Source organism: Sinocyclocheilus anshuiensis, unplaced genomic scaffold (assembly GCF_001515605.1).
Source record: "Sinocyclocheilus anshuiensis isolate Anshui unplaced genomic scaffold, SAMN03320099.WGS_v1.1 scaffold431, whole genome shotgun sequence".
Lineage (NCBI taxonomy): Eukaryota > Metazoa > Chordata > Actinopteri > Cypriniformes > Cyprinidae > Sinocyclocheilus > Sinocyclocheilus anshuiensis.
Genome location: NW_015551065.1, coordinates 1,240,629 through 1,252,295, shown reverse-complemented (window position 1 = coordinate 1,252,295; position 11,667 = coordinate 1,240,629). Strand labels below are relative to the sequence as shown.

Here is an 11,667-nt window from a genome sequence, read left to right as displayed (position 1 = left end):
GGGTATTAGGGGAGATTCATTTTCAAAAAATAAATCAATAAATAAAATCAATAAATCAAGATAAAATAAATGTAAAAAAATAAAACAAATAAATTGCAAACAGACAAAAATAATAATTACAATAAATACAATAAAATAATTAATAATAACAATACAAACATGGATCAGAAACACGATATTGTTCCATTTGGCATAATTTTAAAATGTGCTGTTTTGCTAGAATAGAATAAAACTGGCACAAAATATAAAAAAGTTACGTTTATTATAAAGTTGATTATGCCGTAGTTTATTATTTTATTATTTGATTTATTTCAGTCAATGGAGGCTTGGAAAAAGTGTCAAGAGAGCAGTATAAAGGTATAAAGAGGACCAATGAGCGTTGTGGCCCGGGTCAAATTGTGTCAACTCGAGTTAAGCACAGACGAGCGCACTGAAACTGACCTACGTGAGCTCAATCTTTTTACGCAATGATATGCTATTCAGAGCTCTTTACTTACTAAAATGCATCCCTAAATTAAAATGAACTAGGCTATTTATTATTGTTGTTGTTGTTGTACAAACTTCTAATAAAATGCGCAAAATAATAGTGAATCCTCTAAACAAACAAATCTAGTATTTTATAAACTAGCCTATTTTAAAACAAATTTTTCCTGCTAGAAAAAAATGTAATTCTTTTCTCACGCTGCTTGTTATATATTCAAAAGGGACCGAGAAATACCCCTTTCTATTAAGCAATGTTGTACTTCTTTACAAAAGACATAATTACATAACATTTTAAATGACACAGTAGCGGCGCGTAAAAGTATTTTATAATGTGTAGAGAAACAAAAAGGCAGGAAATATTTATTAGGTTTTTTTTAAGAAACTGGACAAGAGAATAAAGGGAATTTAGTACAGAGGGTGGCAGTAATGCAACACTATGGATGCCAACTGCCGTAAAACGCCAATGAAGAAGAAGAAGAAGAAGAAGAAGAAGAAGAAGAAGAAGAAGAAGAAGAAGCGGCGCGTTGGCGTGACGTCACATGTGTGCGCCAAGATTCGTTTGTCAGTCAGAGAAGTCACTTGCTTTAACGTTTCTAGTTTTATTAATTCATTCCGAGGGCAAATTTTGTGTTTATGACCCAGATTATTTGTCTTGAAATTACCTGACTGATATCATTTTTTTCGTCCTTGACGTCGGTTCCGTACGACTCTAGTGTAAGTAGCTTCGGTCAGTTTGGTGTTTGTTAGTTAAAATCTGAAGGACCATATTCTATCAAAAACTTTAATAATGGAGTAAATGGTTTTGAGTAAGTATTTTATGCTTTGTATGTGGTGTATTTTAAAAAAAGTGTCTGTTTGGTTTCACCAATTGTGTGCACATTTCATTTGTTCGCATTACCGGCCAAAAGCTTGGAATGATTAAGGTTTTTTAAACGTTTTTGAAAGAAGTTTCTTATGTTCATAAAGTCTGCATTCTCAATTGTAATATATTCTTAATAAATGTAATTTATTCCTGTAATGTAAAGCATCATGTGATACTGAAGACTGGAGTAAATTCAGCTTTGCATCACAATAATAAATTACATTTAAAAATATATTCAAATAGAAAACAGTAGCCTAATATTTCACAACCTTGTTGACCAGAAGAGACTTATTTCAAGAACGTTAACAAAAAAATCTTAATTATTTTAAACTTTTGTTTTGATTAGTAGTGTATACTCGCATTATAATCTGGGGTGGACTCAAAAATGACAGACACTTCTTTGTAATGTTCACGACACTCTCTTCTAGGATGTCTCTAGGATTCCTGAGGTTTGTTTTGAGTCAGACACTAAGCCCCAGTCCTCTTCGACCCATCAGCCGGGTCATCTCACGCCTGGCAAGGAACCCATCAACCCTCAGGCCAGCATGTTCTTGCCATATTGTCTCGCCCTGGCTATGTACGTACTTCTCCACAGACACTGAGAGCGGGAGCACCAGTGTGACAGATTTCCAGAAGGAAACGAAAAAGCTGGACCCAAGAGCACGAGTCACTTTTGGCAGCGTGGGTAGGAAGATTGGTCAGCGCCATATACAGTTATTGGGTGAGGATGGAGAGGAATTGGGTACAATGCACCGTGCTGATGTAATACGACTGATGGACGAAACAGGGCTGAGGCTTGTTGCCATAAATGACGATTGTGATCCTCCATTATACAGACTGATGAAAGGGAAACAGATCCACGAAGAGCAGATGAAACTTAGAGACAAAAAGAAAGCCAAAAAAGGTGCGTTTCAGTCCAAAAAAAAAAAAAAAAAAGCTGAATATATGATCAAAGCTGCAATATTGCAGTCATACTACAGTGAGAATCAGACTCAAATATCCAACAGTTCTCCAGTATATTTTTAAAATATACTACTTTAAGTGATAGTTGACCCAAAAATGTACATTCTGACATTATTTACTACAAGTCATTTTAAATTTTTGGGTTAGCTATTTTGTGTTGAAAGTGTATGATTTCTGTTTCTGTAGCTCCTTATTGTGCTTCATCGAAGAAACTTTTTGTTGCATCTGCAGGGCCTGTCCAATCAAAGGAGCTAATTTTTTCCTCCGATATCTCCCTTCATGACTTGGACACTAAACTGCGGCAAGTTGTCAGCTGGCTGGAAAAAAACAACCACGTCAGACTCACCATCAGAGGCTTCAGAGCAGGAACTGACGGTGGCACACCACTGGTATGGAAACAGAATATGCATTTGTTTAGTAATTCAGTGGATTTTTCAATTGCACATCAGCCGTCTATGTTTGTGTTGTTTAAAGTGAATAGTGTTTCACTGTGCACAAAGAAAGCTTTGAGTTGAAGGAATGTCCCAGAATCAAAACAAGATTAATGACAAATATTTTGTCTCCGAGACTGAATATAGTAATAACTTGTCTACCAGAGAAACTAACCAATGAAGAACAGTGTGAGCAATTTATAAGAGCCCACAGCAATGGCCAGTTTTGGCAGTTTACTCCACCACAGAAGAACAGAGAATGTTAAGATTCTGGAAAGTGACTTTCTGCCTTCTATGCTTTGTATTACCAGCCAATATATGCAGCTCTTAATTTCATAGCATTTATATACATCTTCCATACAAAAAAATGTGGGCTATCTGAGCTGTAAGGTTGTGTAAGTCATCCTTTTAATTTAATTTATGCATTTAGCAGACGCTTTTATCCAAAGCGACTTACAGTGCATTCAGGTTATACATTTTTTACCAGTACATGTTCCCTGGGAATCGAACCCACGACCTTTTGCGCTGCTAACGCAATGCTCTACCACTGACCCACACTATATTGAGTACTTAGAGAATCATTGTAGAATTACATTGTAATTGCATTATTATTCTTTTTTTTGCTCTTAACATGTCATAGATGCTCTCGATAGAACTCAACTTATATTGTCCCTGAAACATTCCTTGAAAAGTAGGGTGCAATCAATCCTTAAATACTGGAAATATTAAAGGTCCCATATTGTCAAAACTGTAATTTGCTGGCTTTTTTCCATGATAACTGAGGTCTAGGGGCTATTTACCTACCATATAAGTTTCAAAACAGTCAGTCCACAGTAAAATGCACACAGCCTGCATAAAGTAGCTGTGATTTTTCACGAACTGTTGTGACTTCCGTAAAAAGTTGACGTCAGAACTACAGTCACCACCCGAGCATCGCCCACCGTCCCACTCTCCTTTTGCCAAACCCCCAGACAGCATCGCATCCATGCTATTGCTGAGCAACAACACAGAAACATGTCGAAAAGGTTAACTTTAACCACGAAACCAGATCGGCCGACCTGTAACGTTACACTCTCACTCAAAGGATGGACGATCTGACAGGATTGTTACTATGAGGTGGATCACATCTAACATGTATAGTAACAACAATGTATATACAATTACAAATGAATATATATAAATCGTCAGTTTGTTGTTTTGCACAGACATTATTTCATACACGACATAGTTGTGAGATGCAAGAAACAGACATATGGCAAGAAATCTGTAGATGCGCCCATAACAACAAAAGACAATACTTTATTGAACCTTTTCTGATAAGAAGTGTGCGCTGCAAACGCGAGCATTTTTGACGATCGTTTCTGTCCAGTCTGCTCATTTTATCGTGTTTTAACCACAGCTGTCGTCGTTTTTTTGTCTGGCAGTGGCAGCAGATATGTGATCAAATTTCTAATTTGAGGCTGTACGTCGATTCAGGCACCCAACATCACAACAAGATGATATTTTAAGCTCATGTAGCCGAATCTGCGCTGGTTTGAATGGGCCGCCTCCAGTTTCCTCTTTGTTTTGCTGCCTCCAGCTAGCGCTGTGACGTCGCTGACCCTAGTTACCTGTGGTTGGCCTGGCTGTGCGTCACTCAGAAAACAACAGGCCAATCAGAAGAGGCTGATGAATATTAATTAGACAGACCAAAATCGATCTGTTCTCAGCAGAGCTCCTGAGAGAGGAGCTGTAAAAATATATTGAGATGGTTTTTGGTACTTATACCACAAATATATATTCTTAAGGACATCAAGACTTAAAATAAAACTCCAGAAAGGTGTAAAATACACAGTTTACACAGTTTATTTACACAAATTCATTATATAAATGTACAACCGACACAACAACTACATTTACTATTAAATTAACCGTGCAGTGCTGCTTTGAAAATGGACACCGGTACAATCTACTGCTACCTAGTAGATTTGAGGATTTTCTTTTTTTTTTTTCTTCTAAACAGGACAAAGTCTTAACACAGATGGTGGAGAGGATATCAGTGCCTGTTGGCTTTGTATCAAAACCTTCTGTGGTTCGTGGGGGTCGTGCTGCCATGTGTGTCCTTCGGCTTGCTTCTGCTAAAGAACTGCAGAAAAAAGGAGCAGAGACTTCGAACAAGAATTTAAAACCTGACTCAGAGACACCAGCATCTCTTCGTAACTCCTCTACAGAGGACTCAAAAGACTTGAAGCAACAATAAAATTCTATGCAAATTTCAATACAAAAGTGTATTTTTTCTGCAGTGGCATATTTACTTTGGAACGAGTTTTGCTTTAGAAAGTTACTTGGGTTCACCGGAATATGACTCATGATCACTGGGCTCTACACTAACAGCGGTTCTAAAAGGTGAACCACTGGATTTGCAGGGTCATTGAGTTCAGAATAAATGGATTTTGTTTGGCTGACAATGCTCTCTGATTTAATGGGCTCAGATTCAGAACTATGGGAGGTTTCTGGGAAGTCTGGTTTTGAAATTGTACAACTTTCAGAGCTGAAACAATGCAACTGACTAATTAATTGAGGATTCATAGTAGTTTCTGATTGGTTATTTTGTGGCACTGAAGATACACCTGAATTTGAAGTTTTTGTTTGACGTTTGTTTTTTGGTTTGTGGCCACTCAGACGGGATGCCAGGGAGCGTTTTGGGCGGGGTTTCAGCTGAAAGAGACAAGGTCAGTTATTTTCAAATTGAAAACATTTTAAACACCTATTGTTTGATATTTCATCAACCTCTGATTCAGCCGATCAGTAGTACTGCAAGTAGTTACCTGTTTCTTTTCAGGATCATGAATCACACCATGGCGCAGTAAACTTTGCTGCAGCAAAAAAAAAAAAAAGTTTATTTTGTATCCCAGGTGTCCCCAAATCTTTCTAAGAGTAGTAAGACAACTCAAATTGGCCAGCTTGCTGATCTAACAATATTAAATTCAGAAATATTAAGAAATCAGAAAGCGATGTGCAACTGGAGCAGGTATCAGATTGGTACAGTAAGAAACATGCAGTCAAGCCAGTCACATTTTAACATGACTGAGAAAGGCTGCCCTGAAATGACTTATGATACATATTAAGTCATTTCATAATAAAAATTGACAGTGAAAAATGTTTAGAATGTAGATTTCATTAAGCCATTTCACTGTGTATGAAGTTTGAAAAAAATGTAATGCTCCCTTGAACACCAACAAAAAACAGTGCTTAATGGGAGCAACACTAGACTGTAATTCTGTTGTGACACCACATGAAGTCTTTTTTCTCGACAAAACATGTTTCCGAACTAGTTTTTCCGCAACATTTGAATTATAGAATTTTTGCACCATAATTGAAATGACAAAAGAACGCTTTTCATAAATTTGAAAGTTGTATCTGAATTTTATCAATAATTTTCATTTCCATTTGCTAACAATTTATGCATTAAGCATTTTAATTAATTGATTTATTTATTTTGCAAAAAAATCCTTGGATGGAAATGCAGCAAGGGAGGCAGAACTCAGATGATGGGAAAGCACTGCTACCTTCATTGCAAAGGACTTGCCACAGCCAGGGTGAGTGCAGATGAAGGAGCGCTGCTCTTCATGGAAAGACAGTATGTGGCTCTGCAGGTTGAACGCAGTGGTGTACGAGCGGGTACATCCATCTCTGGGGCAGTGGAACACCATGCGCTCTTCAGAGTGAACATGCTGATGCTGCTTCAGGAACCAGCTATCCCTGAATGTTTTCTTACACTGATCACACTGTACCCTGACTGAACACAAAACAATTACAAAAGTAATATTTTGTATCTTTCTGTAAAGTTAGGCTATTTACATTCAGAACAAAACATAGGATTACCAATATGAACTTTTTTGTGGTTTGTCATCTCTGTCCAGTTCTTTCCCACAAATGAGCAGCCCTCCACAGTGCAAGAATAGCCTGCAAAGTTATGACAGTATGTTAGGCTTTTCACATGAAAAGTAGGGTGATAAGCATCTAATGACTTAATGAGCCAGAATAAAAAAAAAGAACATAACCTTGTGTTTCAGCATCAGTCTCACAAAGCTATTGTATGGGAGCAGGAGACTATATTTTTCAAAACTGTGCAAAACTTTAAATTTATTAGCTGCTATAGGTAAACGACAAGAAAAATAAAGTGCTTGCTGTAAATGGTACAACTATTTGTGCCACAACCTAGCACACGAGCAGAAGATAAAAATAAAAAAAATAATTTTCATTATATAGAAAAAGAGTAGCCAGAGTTTTCTTTTAAAATTGATCTTGAGTTTTAAAGGGAAAAAAAAGGCATGCAGGTTTGGAATGAACAACTGATCCATTCCTTTATGAACAACCGAACAAGCAGACGACATACCTTTGTGTACCTTCTCATGACGCTTCAGTTTACCATGTTGTGAAAACCGTCTCCCACAACCTTCATGTGAACACCTGATGATCAGAGCCATTGCAGTATTAACAGAACATCAAATGACACCACTGTTCTAAGTGTTATATTATGCTAGTTTACTGAAAGAGTTAATTAATGACAAAATAAAGAGAGACAGGACGAAAGAGTGTAAAAGTCTTACAAGAACGGTAGCAGCTGGGTGTGTGCACACTCGTGGCTTTTCAGTTGGTTATTTTTCTTGAATGCTTTGCTACATCCTTCAAATGTGCACTAGAAAAAACATTATTAGAAATATGAAGACAACAACAACAAAAATCACATATATTATGTACCTACAGCCCTTAAAGGGGTCCTATTATGCTCTTTTATAAAGTCTTGATTTTATTTTTGGAGGAGGGGGGGGTAGTAGAACAGGCTCTCATACTAGGTTGTTCGAAAAACACATTATTTTCCACATATTTTACATGATTACTGTCATCCTCGTTTCTGTCCAGTCTGCTTGTTTTATCGCGTTTAACCACAGCTGTTGTCGGTTTTTTGTCTGGCAGTGGCAGCAGATATGCGATCAGATTTCTAATTTGAGGCTGTATTACGTCGATTCTGGCACCCAACATCACAACAAGATGATATTTTAAGCTCATGTAGCCGAATCTGCGCTGGTTTGAATGGGCCGCCTCCAGTTTCCTCTTTGTTTTGCTGCCTCCAGCTAGCGCTGTGACGTCGGCTGACCCTAGTTACCTGTGGCTGGCCTGGTCGTGCGTCATTCAGAAAACAACAGGCCAATCAGAAGAGAGGCTGATGAATATTAATTAGACAGACCAAAATCGACCTGTTCTCAGCAGAGCTCCTGAGAGAGGAGCTGTAAAAATATATTGAGATGGTTTTTGGTACTTATACCACAAATATATATTCTTAAGGACATCAAGACTTAAAATAAAACTCCAGAAAGGTGTACAATATGGGACCTTTAAACCCGGATGATTGTAACCACTCTAAGTTTGTCTGCCTTGGGAAAGCTAGCGTGTCTCCGACATAGTGATAACACTCGTTGCCTTCTCTAGTGCAGCTCAACCAGATCTCGTCCCATTCGTCGATATTTGTGATATCACAAATCCTGGAAAATATGCATTGTAGTCCAAACGAGTCGTTCGTTGTAGTTTTTGAAAAGTGATTTCTGTTAAATAAATTATCTCCTTTTGAATTGGACTTTGAGCTTTGTAACTTTGCAGATCTTTTTTATGCTCAAACAGCAACATTACAGACTAACTAATGTTGAAAAAGCATAATAGGACCCCTTTAATATTACATTACATCATGGTACTGAATGATATTTACATGCCAGGGCTCAATAATAAGGATGGGCCACAGAACTGTCACTTGCTTGTTTCCGCTATTAGATTTAGTGATCATGTGTTTTTAGGCCTTGTGAATATATTGTTTCAGTCAGCATGGTTTTGCGTTGTATGCCACTATTTTCCAGCAAAAGTGTTTATAGCTGAAAATAACCCTCACTTAAATTTGAGGTGTATAATCCAAATTTTATAAAAGTCCTCAAAAATACCATGTTACTTTTTTGTGCGTTTATATTTACTTACAATGTACTGTTTTGTCTCTTGTCTATGAATACGTGAAATGTGTTTCTTCAAGTTGGAGTTTGTGGTGAATCCTTCATTGCATCCGTCCTCCGTGCATCTGTTAACATAGCGGAAGCAAATGACAGTTTACTATGCTATTAAACTAAAACGTATACAAAACAACAAACAAACAAAAACTCACTTGTAAGGTCTGTCGCCGGAATGTGTCAGCGTATGACGAGCAAGATGATATTTCGTGCAGAACGATTTGCTGCACAAGTTATACTCGCACTTAAATGGCCTCTGCAATCAAACAATAAATAAGCTTCTACTTCGTTTGAACTATGACAAATGTCATTTCGTTTACATTACTATATTCTAATTTAAAATGGCTTTCAGAACGTGCCATACATGCACAAATACAACTGAAACGTTTAATTTAAACGAAACATATTCACACAATCTTTGCTCACATGTTGGCCCCGCGCTTAACGTACCTCCCCTGTATGTTTGCAGAGATGCGCTTCTAGCTTCCATGCTTTGTTGTACGACGCCTGACAGTCAGGAAACGAACAAATAAATATTGCACCGGGTTTAACGTTAGTTTCATGCATTGTCATACGTTCAGCTACAAGGCATGGAGCTACCTCGTGTGCACCTTCATTTTGATAGCCTACGAAATATCTGACGTCACTCACAACGTACGTCAACACTAGAATGACCTCCTGTATGGAACGCCGAAAACGTCAAAAGCTTAAAAATGCATGAAAAACGAATGATTTTCATGATAGTTGTCTAGTTTTATAGTGTTATATAATTAACATTAAATTTATATAAATACATATTAAAAATATTTTATGTATATTTCATAGTTTTAATTTTAATAATGCATAACCCAGCTAATCATAATACTTTGTCCATCATGTTTGTCCATCAAAGTTTCCTATTGGCATTCTTTTCCAGCGGTAGATCAAGTACAATAGAGAGTTAGAAGTACAAAAATAAATAAATAATATTTTTTTTAACATAAATAAATAAAGAATGCTGCATCGGGTGTTCTTATGATTGTGAGAGGTGTTGCACACAAACAAATATAGCAGATGAATGTGTGCTTGCAGATATGGAGTTTAATTGGACTAAATGCAAGAGAAGTACTGCATACATAAGCAGAGAGAAGTCTGACATTTTCACTGAAGATGGTATTTTTGTTAAACATTACAAGGTAGATAGGTAGGTAAATAAATAAATAGGTAGGTAGGTAATATAATGTGACTACTTTTTGATAACTTTTGAAGTAACTTGTTTATCACATTGATTTAACTAGGATAATCTTGAACTGTATTGATATAAAAATACAAAGAGAAAGAAAATATATTACATTTGTTGTTATTAATGACATAAAGTGCATTAAACATTACATTAAGGTTTCCAAAAATGGGGTTAATGAAGGAACTGCTAACAATTAATTAAATCATAAAAATGTCAAATTAAACTACATTTTAAAATAGCAACAATCAAAATGAGACACTTACTTAAAAATAAATATTTTATTTGTCAAATTAATTATAGGTATAGGACACTGGAAAATTGGCAATTAAATGTTTTAGTAATGAAAATTATCTACATTAAAAAATTCTGAGCTCAAACTTGATTTTTATCCATATTTTGAAGTTACTGTACCCTGCCTTTGCGTCGTCTAGAAAAAGTGAGAAGTCACACCAAGGCAAAAGGCAGTAACTTCCACATTTGGCTGCTGATCACCATTTACAAAATCATTAGTAACACCTGTATAAAATCTAGTGATCATGGACTGTCTCATAGGCTATTACATATAATAATGTGACTGTATTAATTGTTTTTTGACCGTAACAAGCAGACAAAAAGTTAAACATGTAAGTGGATACCGTTTTGCAACCAATTTATTTGCAATGCTCAGTACCATAGAAGGATGCTAGACATAGCGTAATTGTTTTGTATTGACTTGAATGAAAATAGCCTAACCTAAAAGAACAACTTGTGGATTGATGTGAACGCCAGCAAGCAGGAATAATGCTAAGAATGCTTGTGGATTAAACATCACCAATGATGTTCATCGTCATGGATTGATTTTATCGGGTTACAAGAAAAGATAGGATATGTATTTAATTGCGAACTGTTAGTACTGATTTATGATTGATCATGCTACATGCTATGCTACACCTCCTCCACTGTGAAGGGGGATCCATTCACTCACCCACCCATACAAATATATGTATATGGCACATCAGTGATAAAACTCATGGATTCAGATGGTGATTTATTCACAGCTGAGAAGCGAGTTCTGTAATCCGAGGAACCTGGGACACACTGCTCACGTGGTCAGTCACATGATTGTCTGCTGTAAATAAAATGTAATATGCTTAATTGGAATAATGAGAATAATAATATGCTATTTATTATTTGGTCATTAAATCTCTTAAAATTCGAAAGATAGATGTGCTGTAGTTGAAATGGTTTTCTTTTCCATTTTATATCTCAAAATGATGGATGTCTTTAAAAGGTGGAGACAGCAATAACTAATGCAAACTCTTATTTACATAAGGTAAACATAAAGCTTTTTGGTTTATATTTTTATGAATATAATTGTATATTGAGAATGTATTGCATACCTGTTGCTGCCATAATAATGGCACATTTCGAATGTTCACATGATTTTCTTCTTTTTGTTCTTAACAGCTCCCACTTGCTATGAAATATTGTTCTTGTAAATACTTTCCAGCATTTCAATATTTTTCAGTAATAAAAAAAGTAATGAAAAATCAGTAATAAAAAGCAAATTACAGCGAAGTGCAACAGTTACCATACAGTGTCCGGGGGTGGTCAAAAAGGAACTTTTGAATCAATTTCTTCTTGTAAACACAAAGATGTGAATTCAGACGGCAATTAAATATTCACACAACCTTG

At 36.3% G+C, this 11,667-nt stretch overlaps 2 protein-coding genes across 5 annotated transcripts; one reads left to right on the top strand and one right to left on the bottom strand.

Annotated features, from left to right (window-relative positions):
* The first annotated feature begins 931 nt into the window (after positions 1–931).
* mtif3 (mitochondrial translational initiation factor 3) lies at positions 932–5,342 on the top strand. 3 transcript variants are annotated; one of them, XM_016451944.1, is made up of 4 exons: positions 932–1,044; positions 1,774–2,249; positions 2,540–2,697; positions 4,742–5,342. In XM_016451944.1, the coding sequence occupies exons 1-4, from the start codon at positions 947–949 to the stop codon at positions 4,976–4,978; spliced, it is 969 nt and encodes a 322-aa protein (XP_016307430.1). In that variant the 5' UTR covers positions 932–946; the 3' UTR covers positions 4,979–5,342. The 3 variants fall into 3 exon arrangements, with proteins under 3 accessions (XP_016307430.1, XP_016307431.1, XP_016307432.1); XM_016451945.1 differs by having other exon boundaries at positions 996–1,197; XM_016451946.1 differs by lacking the exon at positions 932–1,044 and adding an exon at positions 1,208–1,289.
* On the bottom strand, positions 4,569–9,436 carry gtf3aa (general transcription factor IIIAa). 2 transcript variants are annotated; one of them, XM_016451943.1, is made up of 10 exons: positions 9,222–9,436; positions 8,927–9,027; positions 8,746–8,842; positions 7,332–7,420; positions 7,118–7,191; positions 6,604–6,684; positions 6,288–6,517; positions 5,547–5,594; positions 5,349–5,436; positions 4,569–4,864 (listed from the first exon to the last, which is right to left on the bottom strand). In XM_016451943.1, the coding sequence occupies exons 1-10, from the start codon at positions 9,342–9,344 to the stop codon at positions 4,857–4,859; spliced, it is 939 nt and encodes a 312-aa protein (XP_016307429.1). In that variant the 5' UTR covers positions 9,345–9,436; the 3' UTR covers positions 4,569–4,856. The 2 variants fall into 2 exon arrangements, with proteins under 2 accessions (XP_016307429.1, XP_016307428.1); XM_016451942.1 differs by having other exon boundaries at positions 4,811–4,864; positions 5,289–5,436.
* Positions 9,437–11,667: the final 2,231 nt, after the last annotated feature.